This window comes from Glycine soja, chromosome 14 (genome assembly GCF_004193775.1).
Source record: "Glycine soja cultivar W05 chromosome 14, ASM419377v2, whole genome shotgun sequence".
NCBI lineage: Eukaryota > Viridiplantae > Streptophyta > Magnoliopsida > Fabales > Fabaceae > Glycine > Glycine soja.
Window position 1 is genome coordinate 5,873,631 of NC_041015.1, and position 17,348 is coordinate 5,890,978.

The window sequence follows — 17,348 nt, forward strand, 5'->3', positions numbered from 1 at the left end:
AATTACATACCCACAATCAAATTTGAGACTATTAGTTAAATTAGAACAACTTTGTGTCAATTTATTCACATGCATGTTTCGTTTGTTTTTGTTTCAATTATTTTTTTTTGCTACTTTAAATTTGATTATACTAACTTTTGTTTTGCTTCTACACTTACAAAAGGTACGAAATGATGTTTTAGCAAGCAAATCATAACCAAATTGAGTAAAGTTCAATCGCATTACAATTCCATAATCGTACCCACTACACCTTGATTCAGAGGTAGTATGTGATCTGTTATAATAGATTATTATGATCAAGCTCCATTAAATAAATGTGGTAAGTGTACATATTGTTTTCCTGCCTCACCTTATTTGAAGTTTAAATTATGCAAATTTAATATTAGGTTTGGTTTAGTTAGATAACTCAAGTGAGAACATCTCAAGTAGTTACAAGTTATCAAGTTTTACTCTACCACTTTATTACAAGGAGTTGATCATATGGACATTTGGAGTTATCTCTTAGTTTGAATTTATCTTTTAATTGTTACTTGATGTTATCTTTAATTTGCATTTTAAATAATTGATATCTACTAGATGCTATTTTTAATTTATATTTCAAATAATTGTTACTTAGAGTAGGTTGTTATCTAATTTACTTCTCACACACTATATATCTTCATAAATCATCATATGCAGAAGAAAGGCAACAATGATGTGAACTTTTTCATAGCCAATTATTCTAGCAAGGTTACACACTTGGACATCAAGACATGTATGCACTTGGAGTTCTTAATAAGGAAAGTCAGACCTTAAAGATTGTGCTCAGTGCTATGATTAAGGTAATTAATTTTGACGACAAAGAAAGTTTTACCTTGCTATTAAACAATACATAATATTGTGCTTTCAATGGGTGGTGCTATTCATATATTTTCATTAGAACCAAAATATTCCCATTATTTTTTGTTTATGGTTAAGTACTAGCAAGTGGTTTATAAAGATATTGCACATATGTTGCTTGATGTTGATCATGTTTCTAAGATATCATAAATCAATTTTTGAGAAAATAGAATATGCACTGTCATTCTTATATTTGCACAAGATGAAAACTTCAGTGAAAATCTCTAAAAGTTTGATAATTTACTTGGTAGGAAAATGTTGTTTAATGTTAATATAAGTTGACAGAGCTAATTAACATGAAACAAAGTTTGTGTATATTTTAAAGAAATTTAATTGTGATGAAATTGAGAAGATAATTTTGACAGGTCTTATAATTGTCCAAATGAAATGAATTTGATGAAAATCGATAGTCATTAATGTATATAAGTAATTGATAAATGTACTTTTCACTGTAAATTTAATTAAAGAGGATCAAATGTAATTTTTTTTGTAATTTCTAATGATATAAAATAATAAATTTTTATAATCAGTTGAAATTGTATTGGTTTAATATTTTTAAAAGTAATAAGAGTGATTATATATATATATATATATATATATATATATATAACTTTCATAAATATCTTATAAATCTAGGTCCAATTGTTATGCCCAATTGTAATTTTTATGAACTAAATTGTTTTTGGTTAAATTTATATAATAAATACTATAAATGAATAAAAAAATATAATATTATAAGTAAAAAATTACATACACGATAAACATGAGACATAATTTTATCATTCTTATATTTTTTTCTGCAAAAAAATGTTAAATGAAACATATAATAGAATAAAATTGAAAAATTTAATATATTATATTACTTTAATTCCGTATACATTGTAAACAAGCAATGAAAGCTCATAATTTCAAGCACTTGTTCAACGTTTGTAATTGAAGCAATGACATGCATATTTTAAATATAATTCCCCTCATTTTTTTATAAACATGTTATATGGTGATATTTTTACACATTTATATATAGTCAAGAGCCATATAACTGGTACGTCAGCAACAAAGTGAAATGGTTGGTCTTGATTCTTGTAGGAGTGTGTGCTTATTGTGAAGTCAGTGCATGTGACGAAGGTTGGTAGAGAGTATATTTCTTGAAGGTTTTGCACTGGGTGGTTCTTTTAGTGATTATATGGGGATGGTGCAGTAACTATACACACATCATTATGTTTTGTAACATTTTTGCTCAAATTTGGCACACATCTTGTGCTCAGCTTGGTTTTAACTTAATAATATATCAATTGGCTTATAAAAAAAGATGCTAGAGTTTTTGGCTGAAACACTGAAATAGAATGTAAACCTAATTGTATTTCTAGACTGTTTTGGATCTAACTTGTTAGAAGATTCCAGAACTCAAGTTATACAAATATAACAATCATCAAATTTCTAAAGAACTTTTTTCGTATGTCCTGGATAAACATGTTTTATACATCATATAGATACGTGGATATTTTAAAAGAAAAGAAAACAAGTCTGGAAAAAAAACTTGTAAATATACATTTAAACAAATTTAACATCACAATATCATTTTTAAGATCATGTAAATATCTGGATATTTATTTAATTGAAGAAGCTTCTCAAATCTAAACTTTATGAAGTATTTACTTCGTACTACCTTTATACTTGAAAAGTAAAATCTTAAATTTATTGAAGTTAAAACAATTTAAAAATTTGCTTCTGCTCTAGGGCACTAATATTCATATACATATACTCAATAATCAATACTATATAGAAGTTAATATAGAGAAAGAACGTAAAACTCAATCCTTTGTGTAACAAAAAAATACATGATAAGAAGAAAAAAATATTAAAAACTAAAATCTATTATTATTTCAAATGAAGCATCGTTTACGTACGAAAGTCTTCTTTTACTTGTATGATAATTTAAGACTAGACTATTCATATACATTTTTGGATGTTCTGCAGGTGGAGGGGATTTTTGGAAGGTGGTACATATACATTTTCGGATGTTCTGCAGGTGGAGGGGATTTTTGGAAGGTGGTGCAGCAGAGTGTTGGTTTCAGGTACGAAGTCTTCTTTTACTTGCACGATAATTTAAGATTCGGATGTTCTGCAGGTGGAGGGGATTTTTGAAAGGTGGTGCAGGAGACTTCTTTTACTTGCACGATAATTTAAGATTATTCATATACATTTTCGGATGTTCTGCAGGTGGAGGGGATTTTTGAAAGGTGGTGCAGGAGACTTCTTTTACTTGCACGATAATTTAAGATTATTCATATACATTTTCGGATGTTCTGCAGGTGGAGGGGATTTTTGAAAGGTGGTGCAGGAGAGGGTTGGTTTCGGATTCGGATGGTTACTTATGAAACTGAATTCAGTCGAACTCACTGTTACTTCTTGACTGAGGGGACTCACTGTTACTTCTTGTCTCTCAGTCTGGTGCTCTCTCACTCGGTCTTGGTTTTGTTTTCTTGGTTTTGTCTTTTTGGTTGGGCATTGACAAATGTTCATGGCTCTTCATGTACATGTATATACATGAGACATGCAAGTGCAAACTTGTAACTGATCAAAGCCAAATCCCTATTATATATCACATTACATTTCAAACCCTATTATATATCACGTTACATTTCCTATACCATATTAGGTTAATTTTTTTGCGTATAATAACATTATAATCATTCAAGCCATAGTTACTAACTCTTACATTTTTTTAATCATCCAAACCATGGTTATAATTACTATTATTCCACCCATTTCTTTAACACTATTACTCTTCATCACCATTCTTTATTCATAAGAATATAATATTTAGTTATAATATTATATTTTTTGCATTGATACAAGAGTTTTATAATATGACTCCTTATTTAGGAATTGTTTAACTTAAGGAATTATTTATCTTTCATACTGATATAAGAGATAGATAATATAAACTGTGTCACTTACACAGTGATATATAAGAGTTATATTATATGAACTGATCGATGATTCATATTGCTCTTTATTCCTATCATACTGATATAAGAGCCGGAAAATATGAACTGTGTCACTTACACAGTGATATATAAGAGTTATATTATATGAACTGTGGTACACTTTTTAGGCAACTTTTAAGGCAAAGTTTAAGATAAAGATATAACATCAAGAAATTAATATATACTACTAATAATATATTTTTATAATAATATTTTGACAATACATCAGATGATCCGCGCCATGCGCTAATTCACATCCACGACTAACCCCGACAAAGTTTTTAACTATAATAGATAGATATATATTATCATCCAGGTAATATATACCTGTGATCATAAATCTATATACTTAACACCCCCAATCCCCATGGTTTGTACATACTTATACACATACAATTTTTATGTATATATTCAAAGACTGTCCAGGATATGATGGAAGGAGATAATCAGATGATGTAAGGTATTCATTATTACGGAGACATAAGACTTTATTGCTATACTGTCTGTCTCCATAGTTTCATCTGATGGAGATTTACATGCAGCAAGAAGGAGTATGGAGGGAGTCCCAAGCAGCAACTTCGTCAAGGAAGAAGTTTCCGCCTCCTTTGTTTCCGCCGACTCCTCTTCCATAAAATCCATTATCTGCAATAATAGGAAGATCAAGAGACATAGCAGCTTCGGTCCAAATCGATTGATCAAACACAGGCATGGTGTCGTCCATTGTTGGCCCCCAGAAGGAACGAAACATGTTGTCCCCGTTGCTCTCCACAGTAGGGATGGAGGAGGAGTAATTTTCCATTTCCATTGGAACTGTGTTGGTGTTGGTGTAGTTGGTTGTTGCAGACGGAAGAGAGAGAATAGAGTCGCAGCTGGTGTACACTGGCACTGCTGCATCTGCAAGAAAAGAAGAAGCCATGGAAGAGACCACCACAGGGTTGTTGTTGAGGATGTTGTTGAAACCGGAAGGATGAGAAGTGACATTGACAAGGTCAAAGGTAGGGTGAACAAGAGGCTGCTGCTGTTGTATCAGCATTTCGGGAACAACCTGAGGTTGTTGTTGCATGTGAGAAGGATTCACTGCAGCAAGAGCAGGAGCAGGCACAGAGAGTTCTGCGAGGTTGAGTTTTGCATCAGGTCCATAAAGCTTTCTGGCTGCAGCATCATAGGCCAAAGCAGCCTCACGAGCGGTGTCAAAGGTTCCAAGCCAGAGCCTTGCACCACGATTTGGTTCACGGATTTCAGCAACCCATTTTCCCCAGGTTCTTTGCCTCACACCTTTGTAGGTGCATTTAGCATTCTCAGGGCCACCTTTGCCTCTCATACACCCCTTTCTGGAACTGGCTTGTGCAGGTTTCTTCACCTTCTTTCTCTCCTGAATTCCCATGCCTTGTTTCAGCACACACTATGGACAAATATTTGTAACAAACTAGGGGAGTTACAAAATGAGAGAGAGAGAGAGAAGGGTTTTGTTTTTGTTGTGAGAGATAGATGGGAATGAGGGTGATGGGAGCTATTTATATTATTTTGAGATGAGAAATGTGGGAAGAGTAAAATAGTAAACCCCAAGTGTTTGAAACGTGGCCCTTAGTGGAGTTAAGTAGCTACTTGGCATGATGAACCAGGCTAATCGTGTCAACTATGAGCCTCACTGTTGGTTTCTCTTCTACACACTTGGCTCGTGCCTTTGTTTTGCATACAAACTCAGGTGGCGAACAACCGAGAGAAAAAAAATCTTACTTGATTTCCTTTATTTCTTTTCTTTTTCTTTATAATATTTATTATGTGAAATAAATGAGGCCTTGAATGCAGAATAAAAATAATGAAAGATAAGGGATGGAAATTAAAAGCTAGGGGAGAGAGAAAGCGGTTTCTTTTGAATAATGGGTGTTTATCTGTTAAATGCTTTTTGTTTTTTCTTTGGAATTAATTTGGATGGATATTTAGCAATTTACTACAGGATGGGTGCGGTGACTTTTGGAAGAAACGGTTCAAGATAACTATGACCGGGAAATAAAAATTAATGACATGAAATGACTGACAATAACAAAAAAAGAGAGACTGATAATATATCCTAGTTGTTGTTTCAGAGCGTGGAATTGGAAACAGTCACCAGTACTAGTATACCTTAAAAGAAACAAAACCAGATCTAATGGACTGAGACACCACAAGTGCCACTTGCACCACGTGTCAGTTTACCAAAGTTGATATGCATTTTATGTTGTGTTACTATTTTATTGATGTGCATTTTGCATCCACAATAGTTAGTATCTTTTAATTTCTTTTGTTTGCAAAATAAAAAAGAAGTGGTTCCTCTAAGCACCGCTAAGGAATATCCTTGGGAAGCCTAAATATAAAAGAACTGTGCATAACATCCTTCAAATTCACATAAAAACGAAAATACAAAAAAAGAAAAAAAAAACCTCAACTGGCTTGTTATCATGACAGTAGGGACCTCTTTCACAAAACTTTAACCATAGAGGTAACATTGGTGGATGGAGAAATTGGATTTTTTTTTTAATGGTGAAAATCAAAGATACTATCAGAGTTTACAATAATTGGCATGTCTTATTCAACCAATTAAATTAGATTCTTTGACATAAAAAAAATTGGCTATTAATTAGTGTATATATATATATATATATTAATTTGTACTTATTTAATACTTGTATACACGCAGGCCATTCTGATTTATATGGGAAGAGTGCACTACACGCTTTGGGTATCACTCTGTGTAGTGTACGGTAGAGGGTATCAGCAAGGAGCAGTTACAAGTACAACACATTCCTCTTTTGTCCAATTTTGAGGTTTCCAAAACCATGACTCTCAGGGTATTAAGTTTATCGCCTAACTTTACATTTGTTTGTTTTTCATGTCTGTCCAAATGTGCAGTTACACTATATTCCAAGCTTTCTACTCAAAAGTAAGGCTGATAAGCACTATTTTTGCTTCTAGCTGGCAAAACTACCATTTGCCAGTTATATGAAAACAATTAACACGTTGCATAGGCGCAGGGAAATACCGTGCATGTTCACATTATCAATTCACATGAATAAACACCTCGTAGAGATCCATGAATTGGCGTTGCTACCGTGTCATGGAAGTCCCAATAATGAAGACAAGTAAAAAACGGCTTTAACTTGTACACAGTTCAATACCACAGCGTAGCTTGTACTAACAATTTATCTAGAAGATATGCACGACATCGTCTCTTGTAATATTTACCATGCCACCATAGGACTAGTAGATTCTTGCAGTGATATATGGCATAAATATTGCATAAATCTTTTACATTTTTACTACAAATGATGTAACTTGTCATGTCAAATTGCCAAATTGATGCTTAGAAGTTACAATAAGTTTGAGGAACTTGGACTATCAGACTCACACGAGTATTTCTCTAAAACGACCCGGTAATAATTCTCTTAATCTCTGTTCTCTGGTAGAGCCAAATTAATACCAGAACCAATTTACGTGTAGTCGTTGCCAAAAAAAAGCCTCGTTGAACTGTAACATTTCCCCCCCCCCTAAGAAAGCATATAGCACGCGATTCTCAAGGTGGCACACCGAAAGCCAATGCTTCTTTGGAATCTGAGCACTTCCTTAAAGCCGACCTTATCTCCTTTAACATCTCATTAATTCTGATACCCTTTCTGCAAGCAACAAGAATTTTTTACCAAAGCCAATGAGGGTACTATTAAAAGTATAATGTAATATAATAAATAAAGTATAATATAATATGAGAAAAAGGATTATATATTGTAAAAAGTTTTACAAAATCATCCAATTACAACTCACAATAAATTTATTGACTTTTAAAATAATTATCTTAAAATAAAATTATTTTATACCATATGTGATATTAAACTCATAAAAAATTGTCTACACAATTAATACACATGTCTGAAGAAGAAAAACACTTAAAAAAATAAAATATAAAACAAACTGGCAAGCACTTACAGAACACTAACTCCAACAACAGAGAGAGGTCGTGGATAGTCCTCAAGTCTTTTTTCCTTCCTGTCAGTTTCATCAGACAATGGATCTAGAACTTCAGAGCATGGTTTTGGTTCGGAAGCAGCACCATTGTTGCCAATTCTCATAATTTCTTGAGTCAATGATTGAAGTTTGTCCTTTGCCTAAAATTAAAATTAGGTGAAAATGTTTGTTACGTGCATAATTTTGCCTTTTTCTTGAACATACATGACCCTAGCAAATCACGCAATGACCGACCAGAGGATGCACTGGCCTTCCCTTTTTAAATTAAAAGGAAATTAAAAGATAACATGTAACCCACATAGAGGTTCCACCACCACATACCTCTGGTAGGTCAATCTTATTCAAAATTATAACGTATGGTCGTTCAAGGTACTCAGGATTATACATGCGTAACTCCTGCAAAACAGAAGAATTGCCATGGTGAGAGCATGAGCAGGATTAGACAGATAAGAAAGGGAAACTCATTGCAACAAGAAAAGCAAGTCTGACCACATTATTTTCTGCACGTTAAATCAGATAGATTTATTTGCATACTTTGCCTAGCTAACTCAAAATACCAAAAGACAAACAACAGAGTTGTGATCATCAACAACAAAACATCTTACTTACAAATAGATTGTTTTTAAGACGAAATTAATCAGAGATAATAAGATCAATTTTCTAAGTAAACTCCCTTCTAATTGGTTATAAAATGAATAACCCACAACTTCAAATAAAGCTGTTGAACCAATAAAAAACCTGAGTCTGAATGGATAAAAAAATATATTCAATCATAAAGCATAAAATACATACTTCTCTGACAGTTCTGTAGTCATTTATAGGATTCTCAGTGGCAGCATCCACAACATGGACCAATAGCCGGGTCCTCCTGAGGTGCCTCAAAAAATTGCGACCAAGACCCTGAACGCGAAAGACAAAATCCTTCATATTTAGCTTCTCAATGGTTTAAAATGGGGACATTTGACAAGAACAAAAATATTTGATACCTTTCCTAAGTGAGCACCTTCTATAAGACCAGGCAAATCTGCCAATGTAGCTTCAGATGAATACATTCCTGCCCCCAAGCTGGGATCACCACCAAGCCGTCCAAGATTTGGCATTAATGTTGTAAAAGGATAATCAGCAATGTCGGGTTTTGCAAGTGTAATGGCTGCCAGAAGTGTTGATTTCCCAGCATTTGGAAGTCCCTACAATAAGATTAACTTGGTGTTTGAGCAAATGAATGAACAAAAAACATCTAGAGGGCAAAAAGTAAGAAAAAACCAATATAAAGGTGGCCTTTGTTCACCAAACAAACAAATGATTTCATACAACAAAGGGGAAAAAAAACCCACTGAAGCTTTACTACACATCTCCATGTCATCTTTCACAAACTTCAGACCATGGTAAAACCAATATTTTAGTTTCCCAGCAATGACAAAATTATCTTCCTCGATATAGAGATTAGACACTGAAATCATTCATCAACATCAAGATTCAATATATAGTTCTTATGAAGATAAAAGTGAGACAGCCTATTAATAAATAAATAGGGCATTATGTATAGATGCAAAACTTACAATCAGACCAATGTCAGCAACAACTCGTAGGATCAACTCCAACTTAACTTCCTCCCCAGGTTGACCGTGAATTAAAACCTGTAAAAGTTTTAAAATGATAATGTTATATCTTACTGTGAGATAGGAACACAACTTGCTAATGAGGAAATTCCAAATCCTACTGGTCTACTGTTTCCAGATTCAAGACAATTTTTCATTTCCTGACAATGCCCAATATTAGAATTGATAGTTTAAATCACATACCTAGACCCACAGCAAAAATAGTGACAAATAAGCATGCATCTTGGACAAAACAATTGGTCACTCATGTATTGCAAAATTCAGATAAACTTTGATTAAACAGAGATAGCAAGGGAAGAACCCTGTTGATTATATCCTTGTATAAGGTATCCAATTTGCACAGAGATTTGTAACTACAAAAGGTTACTAAAGATATCTATCCAAGGATGACACTACGAGAAAAATTCTATTGCACACAAATTCTCAATAAGCTTTACCTTGTCTGATTCATCTCTCATCACATTAGTTGTAAGAGCCATCATCTTTTTCCTTTTATGCTGTGGAATTTCTAACAAGCTAATCTGGGCAGGCAACAAAGAAAATTCAGATTCAGCCATTCAGGCGTAAAGTACAACAACAACAAACTGGAGATAGGTACATGCCATGCATAAATGAATAAAAAGGGCAGCCCAGTGCACAATTTTCCAACCTAACGGGATTTATGGAGGGTAGATGTATGATCCTTACCCCCACAACCAAAGAGGCCATTTCCAGGATTTAAACCCATGACTTACTTTCAGGTCATAAGGCAGCAACTTTACTGTTGTGTCAAAATTGATTATATGTATATGTGAACTCCAAGGTTCTAATTATTTCATTTTATCACCAATCCGAGCCAGTACAACTTATCTCTCACCAGTAAACAATCCAGCAATGTCTTTAATGGATTAAATGAGCCTGATTCATAACTCAATTACAAAAAACAACAGATTTTAAAAGAATTTTTTTAAAATATGTATACTACCCCTCCTTGTCCTCCCCTCGCAACAAGAACTTCATCCCAAGGTTGTGCTAGATCAGCCAACATCTTCCCTCGTTTGCTTTTCACAACTGTACCTGTCACATTTATAAACACAATCAGATTTTTAATTCTTCAGAGGCTTAATTTCACCATCCTCCTTTGCAATAAAAACAAGAACCAAAATGTGAAACATTTCCATTTTTTCTAATGTGACAAAGCTAATCATAGAGGTTCCCAGAAAAAAAAAAATCTATCTAACAAGTTTGTTTATACTTTGTAGGGCAAGAAAGGAGTGGAGCTGAACTATAAACAGCAGCTCGAGTTCAGGCTCATTTATTTAACGAGATCAATTTTTCAATTTTTAGTTCAAGTTCAGCTCATTTGGTTTATGAACCAAATTGAACAAGCTGATTATAGAACTATTTTCTAGTTAGTTCAGTTCATTGTCACCCCTTTCGTATCGACGAAATAGATTAAAACACAAAACCTGAACATACAAACCTACAGGAACAGGAATGCGCAGAGTCGGTGCAGCAAGTCCATCGCGAAGCATCGAAGTCAAAACGCCCATGGCGTCAACGTTGCCACCGCGCTTAGCGTGGTAGCGGCTTTTGTTGTGAAACTCGAGCAACGTGTCTTTGGACTCGTCAGCGTAGAGCAACACGTCACCACCGTGGCCACCCATGGGGAGAATGAGGGACCCGTCGAAATCCCTCTTCAAGGAGCCTTTCCCTTTCTTCAACTTCGTTTTTCCTTGCTGCTCCTGCTCCTGCTGCTGCTGATTCAGCACCGCGCCGTGGCCTCCGTCGCCGGAACGAACGGTGATGATGACGTGGTCGAAGTATTTGTGAGGTTCCTTCGCCAACGACGTTGACAGCGGAGTAGACGCGTCGGCGCTGGTGACGCCGCACCGTGCCGTTTTCCGTTTGTAGTTAACGAAGTTGCGTCGTGTGTGGTGGAATTGGACGCTCCTATGCCTTGGTGGGAGGAAGAAAGGGGAGAAGAAGCGAGTCTCGTGCAGCAATTGAATGTTGAAAGATGAAGTTAGAGACACCATTATCCCAATTTCAGTAGAAAGGATCAAGACAAGCCAAACGGAGTGTAACCAAACTAATTGTACAAGTTAAAATACAATTTTTAATAATCATTTTTGTCCTAAAAATAAAATACATTTTAGTATTTCTTTAAATAAATAAAAAATACAAAAAATACTTCTGAAATGATCTCATCCTTTAAAAAATTTAAATGTGTGACAAATTTGTCTCATGTCTGTTGTAAACTCTTTCATTTTATCAATGGAAATTAACATATCAATAAATTTGTCATATTTTTTTTTTATTTTTCAGAATAAACATTTAAATTTTTATCATTTCAAAATAAATTTGGAATATTTTACACATTTTACTCAACCCATAATATATCTATAAAATTAGATACTTTTTATTTTTTATAAAATTTATCTATTTAAAATATAAAAATAAGATTTTGCATATGAAAAAAAATCATGCTGAGGTTCGGCAGGCTGATCTTCACTCTATCCTTAATTTCCATTAGTTAGCGAATCCATTAACATTGTAACTCCACTGTCTTGTTTATCTTTTAATTGCTTATAACACACTATTGTTCTCTTTCTTCATCATACTTTTATTGTTGATAATGGATTTTATCCAAAAAATTTAAAAAAGAATATTGAAGCGTGTATTAAGGAGTCTATCCGTAAGTTTTTTCTTTAAATGACATTTTTAAAATTTATAAAAATTAAGTAATAGTTAAATATAAATACATATGAAGAGCTCAAGAGCTTACAATATATAAAAAAATGGAAGGTTTTATCTATCTTAAACTCAATATTAGAGTAGAAAAAATAGTAATTTTTTTATTTTGGAGGATGAAAATTAAAGAAAAATATTTTACAATGACTTAAATAAGAATTTTCTCATTTTGTAGAGACAATAACAATAATTTCAAACTTTAGATAGATAAAAATAATCTTTTTTTTAGAGATTAAAATAAGTGACAGAAGATACACATGATTTATAAAAAAAAACATTAATACATTTATATTAAATAAAATCATATTATTTTTTAGAGGAAACTTATATAATTTTGATACAAATTATATATATCTTTTATGGTAAAGAATATGATCTAATATAATTATAATAAAAGAGTAGTCCATGGAAAATCTTTTTTTGCCCTTGCTTAATTTGTTGACGCATGGCACATTTGTTGGTTTTATGGTCTTTTCGCCCCTCCATTTTTAACTCCATTTTCTTCTCTTAGTCAAGACCACCCGTCCTCACGTCCAGTTTCGTCCTGTCATTTCAGAGTGAACGTTTCAGCCTCATGCAGTAGCAGTGGCAGGGAGAGAACGGCATGGCGACGCTTGCACTGTGGAGCATGTCTGGTGCCGCTTGCTCCCTCTGGTCTCCATCGAGTTGTCCTTTCAAAGATGCAGACTAGGACCAAAAAGAAAAGTTTGCCCCTATTTCTCTGAGGTAAGAAGAAAACCCCATTCTTCTCTTGTGTTAGGGCTTCACGATTTAATTGTTGCTTCTTTAGTTTTGGATCTCCACAATACCCATTTTAATTTCCTTCTTTGCAAGGTCAACATCGAAGAAGAATCTAGCAACCACGGCTTTAGTTTGTTAACGAGCTTGGTTTTGGCCTATAATGCGATATTCTTTTGCCATTCAATGTTCTTCTCTTGATTATTTTGTTGGTTTTGTTTGTTCCCAGTTAAAGCGCTCCAGCATCGAGGGTAAAACTTATCTCCGTTTGCCTGCTGTTGTTATTGTTGTCCGTTTAGAATTTTTTAGATGTTTACTCAACATTGAGAATGTGCTTCGATAGCTAATTACTAGCATGAGTTTTGGTTTTCTTACAAAAGAATATCCATTTGGGGTTTTCATATGGTCTTACTTACATAGTTACACCTTATTGCTTATGTTGTAATTTGATCATTCGCCGCCAAATTTGGCTTCCTGTGTAGGTGGTGATAACAAAGAAAATCATTTTTCTTTTAGGAAGTGTTAACTGTCATGCAGTTACATTGTTGGTGAAATGGGTTATAAGTTATGTGTTTGGTGAAATGCCTAAATGAAGTTTTATTTTTTAATCTTAAAAATCCATGTGTGTGCTGGTTTTGGGATATCTCCCTATTTATGATTTCTGAATTATCTATTGCAGAAACGAGTTTATTTGATTTTAGAGTATGCACCCAAAGGTGATCTTTACAAGGAATTGCAAAAATGCAAATATTTCAGTTAAAGGCGTGTAACTATTGTAAGTATATATCATATAGCAACAATCCTTCTTTTCCTCTCCCCATATGTTGTTGTTTGTGGATTACAAAATTCCATACTAACTGACAAATTAATGTTTATTTTGTGATTGAGGCAGTATATTTCACCATTGGCCCGAGCCCTTATATACTGCCATGGAAAACATGTAATACATAGGGATATTAAACCAGAGAACCTTCTTATTGGTTCATAGGTGATCTCCTATACCCAGGCTGTTGTTTCTTATATGGTCCTTTATTTGTTATCCTCACATTGTGTTCATTATTATGGGTTATTTCATTCACTTCTTGATTTCTGCAGCTTGTGTCTAGATTTTCTTTCATGATTATTTTCATTTTGTTCTCTCTAAATTTTTATATTTTTATTTGTCAATTTAATATACATAACATGAAACATGTTTTGATTTATGAGGTTTAAGATAATGATACAAAATTTTGGTTCGATGTGTAGATGCAATGTAGATGCAAGAGATTTATAGAGCTTATGATTACTTTTTGAAGAAGGATTATGTGATAAAGGAGAAACATTTGTAAGTTGGTTCTTAATCTCCTTCCTCACTTTGCTCCTAATGATCTTAATAGTGTGTTTGTGTTCTCTTTTTAATTTTTGGGACAAAGCTTTGGTGTTGTTTCGCATATGCTTTTAGTATTGTTCTTTAATTCATGCTCAGCAATTGCAAGAGTCTCAAGATGCACATCATAACATCATACATCCCCAATCTAAATTTCATTCTTCATTGATGGCTATGGGTAGCAGTCATACTCAATCAGTGTAAGGTCCTCAATATCCACATCAAAGTATCCCAAACCCATTACACGAGTTTTATACCCCAGTGGCAAATGCAGGCAGCAGTCAACCCCAGTTGTCATGAGGTACTCACTATACACACCCGAATATCCTAAACTTGCAACCTGATGCTTATTCCACCATGGCAAATACAGGCAGTGGTTATGCTCAATAATTGCCAGATCCCCAACACATACATCAGAATGCCCAAAATCCTCAGCCTGATTCCAATTCTTCCTTGGTGAATATGGGCCATGCCACTGTCATGATGCAATCGCATGTTGTGTCATCTTTATATCATCTATATGTCCCTCAAGAAGTTGTACCTTCCATGTATTCATCGCAATGGTATGTTTCAACTTCATTCTAATTTAATTCAGCATCCTTTGTTTGACATAGGGATTCCTATTAATTGTCAAGACTTCAACAAGGAGATGATTCATTGACTGAAGCTATGATGTTCAACATTTTAGAGGAGAAATTGCTCCATTATAAATTTTTATATTTATAATTGTTTGTTGAATTGCTTGGCATTTTGCCAATATGAAATGAATTTTGTCAATATCTCATGCATTCGTTGTCGCCCAGGTTTGGAGCCACACAAGGGATGGTATTAAGTGGTCAACAAATTGGAATGGGAAGTGAGTATTATCAGTCATCTATGCAGATAGACCTGAACTCAGCAAATTCAAACTCTTAGTGCTTAATCAATTTTCCACTTAAATATTGCATTTTGCTGCCTTCTGTGTATATAAAGGCGCCATATATACTGTTTAATTGGTGATGTTCAATTACCCTTTTTGTTAGGGGTGTTCATAAACTAATTCGATCTATTAAGGACTGAAAAAATTGATCCAAAAAATTGAAAATAAAAAACTGAATAGACCAAAATTTTTAATTTGGTTGGATTATATTTGATTTAAAAAATTTGTCCGATTCAATCCAAACCGAAATTGTTTATATATGTGTGTGTGTGTGTGTTTTTTTGTACACAAATTTATGTCACTCACGTTTATATTATTCTTATATATTTGTAAAATTATCTCATAACTTATACCTATCTATCAAAAATATATTTAAAGATAAGTTCTTAATAACTATGAGTTAAGATGCATAATTTAGTTGTCAAGTTGTGTAAATTTATTTTTAGTAATGTATATATTTTAAAATTTATATTATAAGTTATATAATAATAGATAAATGAAATATTTAATGTTTTAAATCATCTTTTATTATATATTTTATTATTTATTTAGTATTTTCCAAAAAAAAAGTGAGATTAGAGCCAAAAATTGATCCAATTCAAATCCAATTATTAGATCAGATTAAAATTTCAAAATTTTATTATATTATTATCCAATTTTAGACAAACAGGGTAAGTAGTAGATAACCATAATTCAAGTACTTTATGTGCTACACAATGTTGTTTAGGAAGTTGGCAATGAAGTATTTATCAAAGGAGAATGTAACTAACTTATATTGTTTGTCTCAGTTGAAAGTAGCATATTTCTCATTTAGTTTTTTTAGCTGCTAGCATACCCAAATGCTTCAAGTATATTTCAAGGCACTTCTGATATCCGTGGATATGTTGGCATTATACTCCTACACTATATTTAGTAAACATATTCTATATCTTCTATACAATGTGGTATGTATTGGCCTTACCTTTCAAGAATCCAAGATTGAAGGTATGAATTAAATGTCTCTTCATACACGCCTCATAAATTTGAACCATGTGGAATGAGTTGAGTCTTGACTTTATTGTGCAGTGACTTTTACTGGTATTCACTTTGTATTCCTCTTTTGAAAACCCAAGCCAGTGTTGAGAATGGATCTATGTAATATTTACAAATGTTACAAGAATTTTGTCAAATCCAACATATATTGGATAACACTGTTTACCTTAAACTGCTCATTCCTAAATTTGTATCTAATAGTGAACTATTATTTCATAGTGGATCTTCACCTGCCAGTGCCAAGAGCCAGCCAGTGGTGAATCAAAATTACCAACCTACTGAATATGTGTACAATCATGCTGTTTTTTTTCCTACTTTCTATTTACATCTAATATTTCTATAGTTGCTTTCAACATAATTGGCTTTATTAATGTGCAGACCTTGAGTTGTTGAAGGATGTGATAAGGTATAATAGACAAGAGCTTGAGGTTTTCTGTTAATAATTTAGCAACACAAATGGGAAAACACCAAATAGTGAGGTGTACAATGGAACATTGAAGGTTGGGTATGAGATTGTTGTGATTTCTCTCTGCATCAAGGAGGAGCATTGGACATGATATCTTGAGCATTTTTAGAGAGGTAAATGGGAATTTTCCTATGCCTACAGCATTCTAGAATTTGCACACAAATAGTTATCCAAATCTTTTAATATTTATTTATGCCATTCAGGTGGCAGGCTTGACAAGATTAAATCATGAGAAGCAATTTGTTCTCGATTTTGAGTTGTCCTCACCTTAACATGCTTATTATAATATGACTTTGTGGAAGTTGGAAAAAAGGTTGGCAAGTTGGTTAAAATTGTTAATAAGGGAGATCATGACAATGAGATGAAACCTCCCTCAAAGCTTTTGAAAATTCTAATATATTTTTTATATCAACATTGTCAAGAACATGTTTCCTGAATTTTCTCTCCAGCCATTTGTGATTTGTTTTTTCAGATCTTAGTTTTTCCTCCTTTTGCTATACATGTGAATTCATAACAGCTAGCTAAAAATTGTATGAACTTTGACTATTTGTCCAGTTTCCTGACATATGCCTTTATAACCCTTAATATAATCATGGGTTTTCTTTATTTA

The 17,348-nt window shown here is 33.3% G+C and overlaps 2 protein-coding genes and 1 long non-coding RNA gene across 6 annotated transcripts; 1 reads left to right on the top strand and 2 right to left on the bottom strand.

Annotated features, from left to right (window-relative positions):
- Positions 1 to 4,052: 4,052 nt before the first annotated feature.
- Positions 4,053 to 5,369, bottom strand: LOC114384561 (ethylene-responsive transcription factor ERF043-like). The gene has a single exon (XM_028344262.1). The coding sequence runs from the start codon at positions 5,251 to 5,253 to the stop codon at positions 4,402 to 4,404; it is 852 nt and encodes a 283-aa protein (XP_028200063.1). The 5' UTR covers positions 5,254 to 5,369; the 3' UTR covers positions 4,053 to 4,401.
- A 1,707-nt stretch (positions 5,370 to 7,076) lies between these two features.
- LOC114385162 (probable GTP-binding protein OBGC2) lies at positions 7,077 to 11,548 on the bottom strand. The gene is made up of 9 exons (XM_028345163.1): positions 10,947 to 11,548; positions 10,449 to 10,540; positions 9,922 to 10,005; positions 9,425 to 9,502; positions 8,852 to 9,052; positions 8,658 to 8,765; positions 8,187 to 8,261; positions 7,827 to 8,005; positions 7,077 to 7,519 (listed from the first exon to the last, which is right to left on the bottom strand). Exons 1-9 carry the CDS (start codon positions 11,500 to 11,502, stop codon positions 7,420 to 7,422), a joined length of 1,473 nt encoding a protein of 490 aa, XP_028200964.1. The 5' UTR covers positions 11,503 to 11,548; the 3' UTR covers positions 7,077 to 7,419.
- Positions 11,549 to 12,766: 1,218 nt separating this feature from the next.
- Positions 12,767 to 17,348, top strand: LOC114384602. 4 transcript variants are annotated; one of them, XR_003660735.1, is made up of 10 exons: positions 12,767 to 12,943; positions 13,052 to 13,206; positions 13,635 to 13,730; positions 13,848 to 13,943; positions 14,201 to 14,622; positions 14,692 to 14,884; positions 15,125 to 15,177; positions 16,492 to 16,560; positions 16,651 to 16,851; positions 16,942 to 17,348. It is a non-coding gene; the product is annotated as an uncharacterized LOC114384602 (long non-coding RNA). The 4 variants fall into 4 exon arrangements; XR_003660734.1 differs by having other exon boundaries at positions 14,201 to 14,279; positions 14,507 to 14,622; positions 16,492 to 16,851; XR_003660733.1 differs by having other exon boundaries at positions 16,492 to 16,851.

What these genes read in the sequence shown, in the direction of transcription:
- LOC114384561 (XM_028344262.1), bottom strand. Translation starts at nt 5,253, where the DNA reads ATGGGAATTCAGGAGAGAAAGAAGGTGAAGAAACCTGCACAAGCCAGT.
- LOC114385162 (XM_028345163.1), bottom strand. Translation starts at nt 11,502, where the DNA reads ATGGTGTCTCTAACTTCATCTTTCAACATTCAATTGCTGCACGAGACT. An exon ending in CGAGGGGAGGACAAGGAGGG is followed by an intron (nt 10,006 to 10,448) that starts GTAGTATACATA and finishes TTGCCTGCCCAG; the next exon opens with ATTAGCTTGTTAGAAATTCC. An exon ending in TGAGAGATGAATCAGACAAG is followed by an intron (nt 9,503 to 9,921) that starts GTAAAGCTTATT and finishes AAACTTTTACAG; the next exon opens with GTTTTAATTCACGGTCAACC.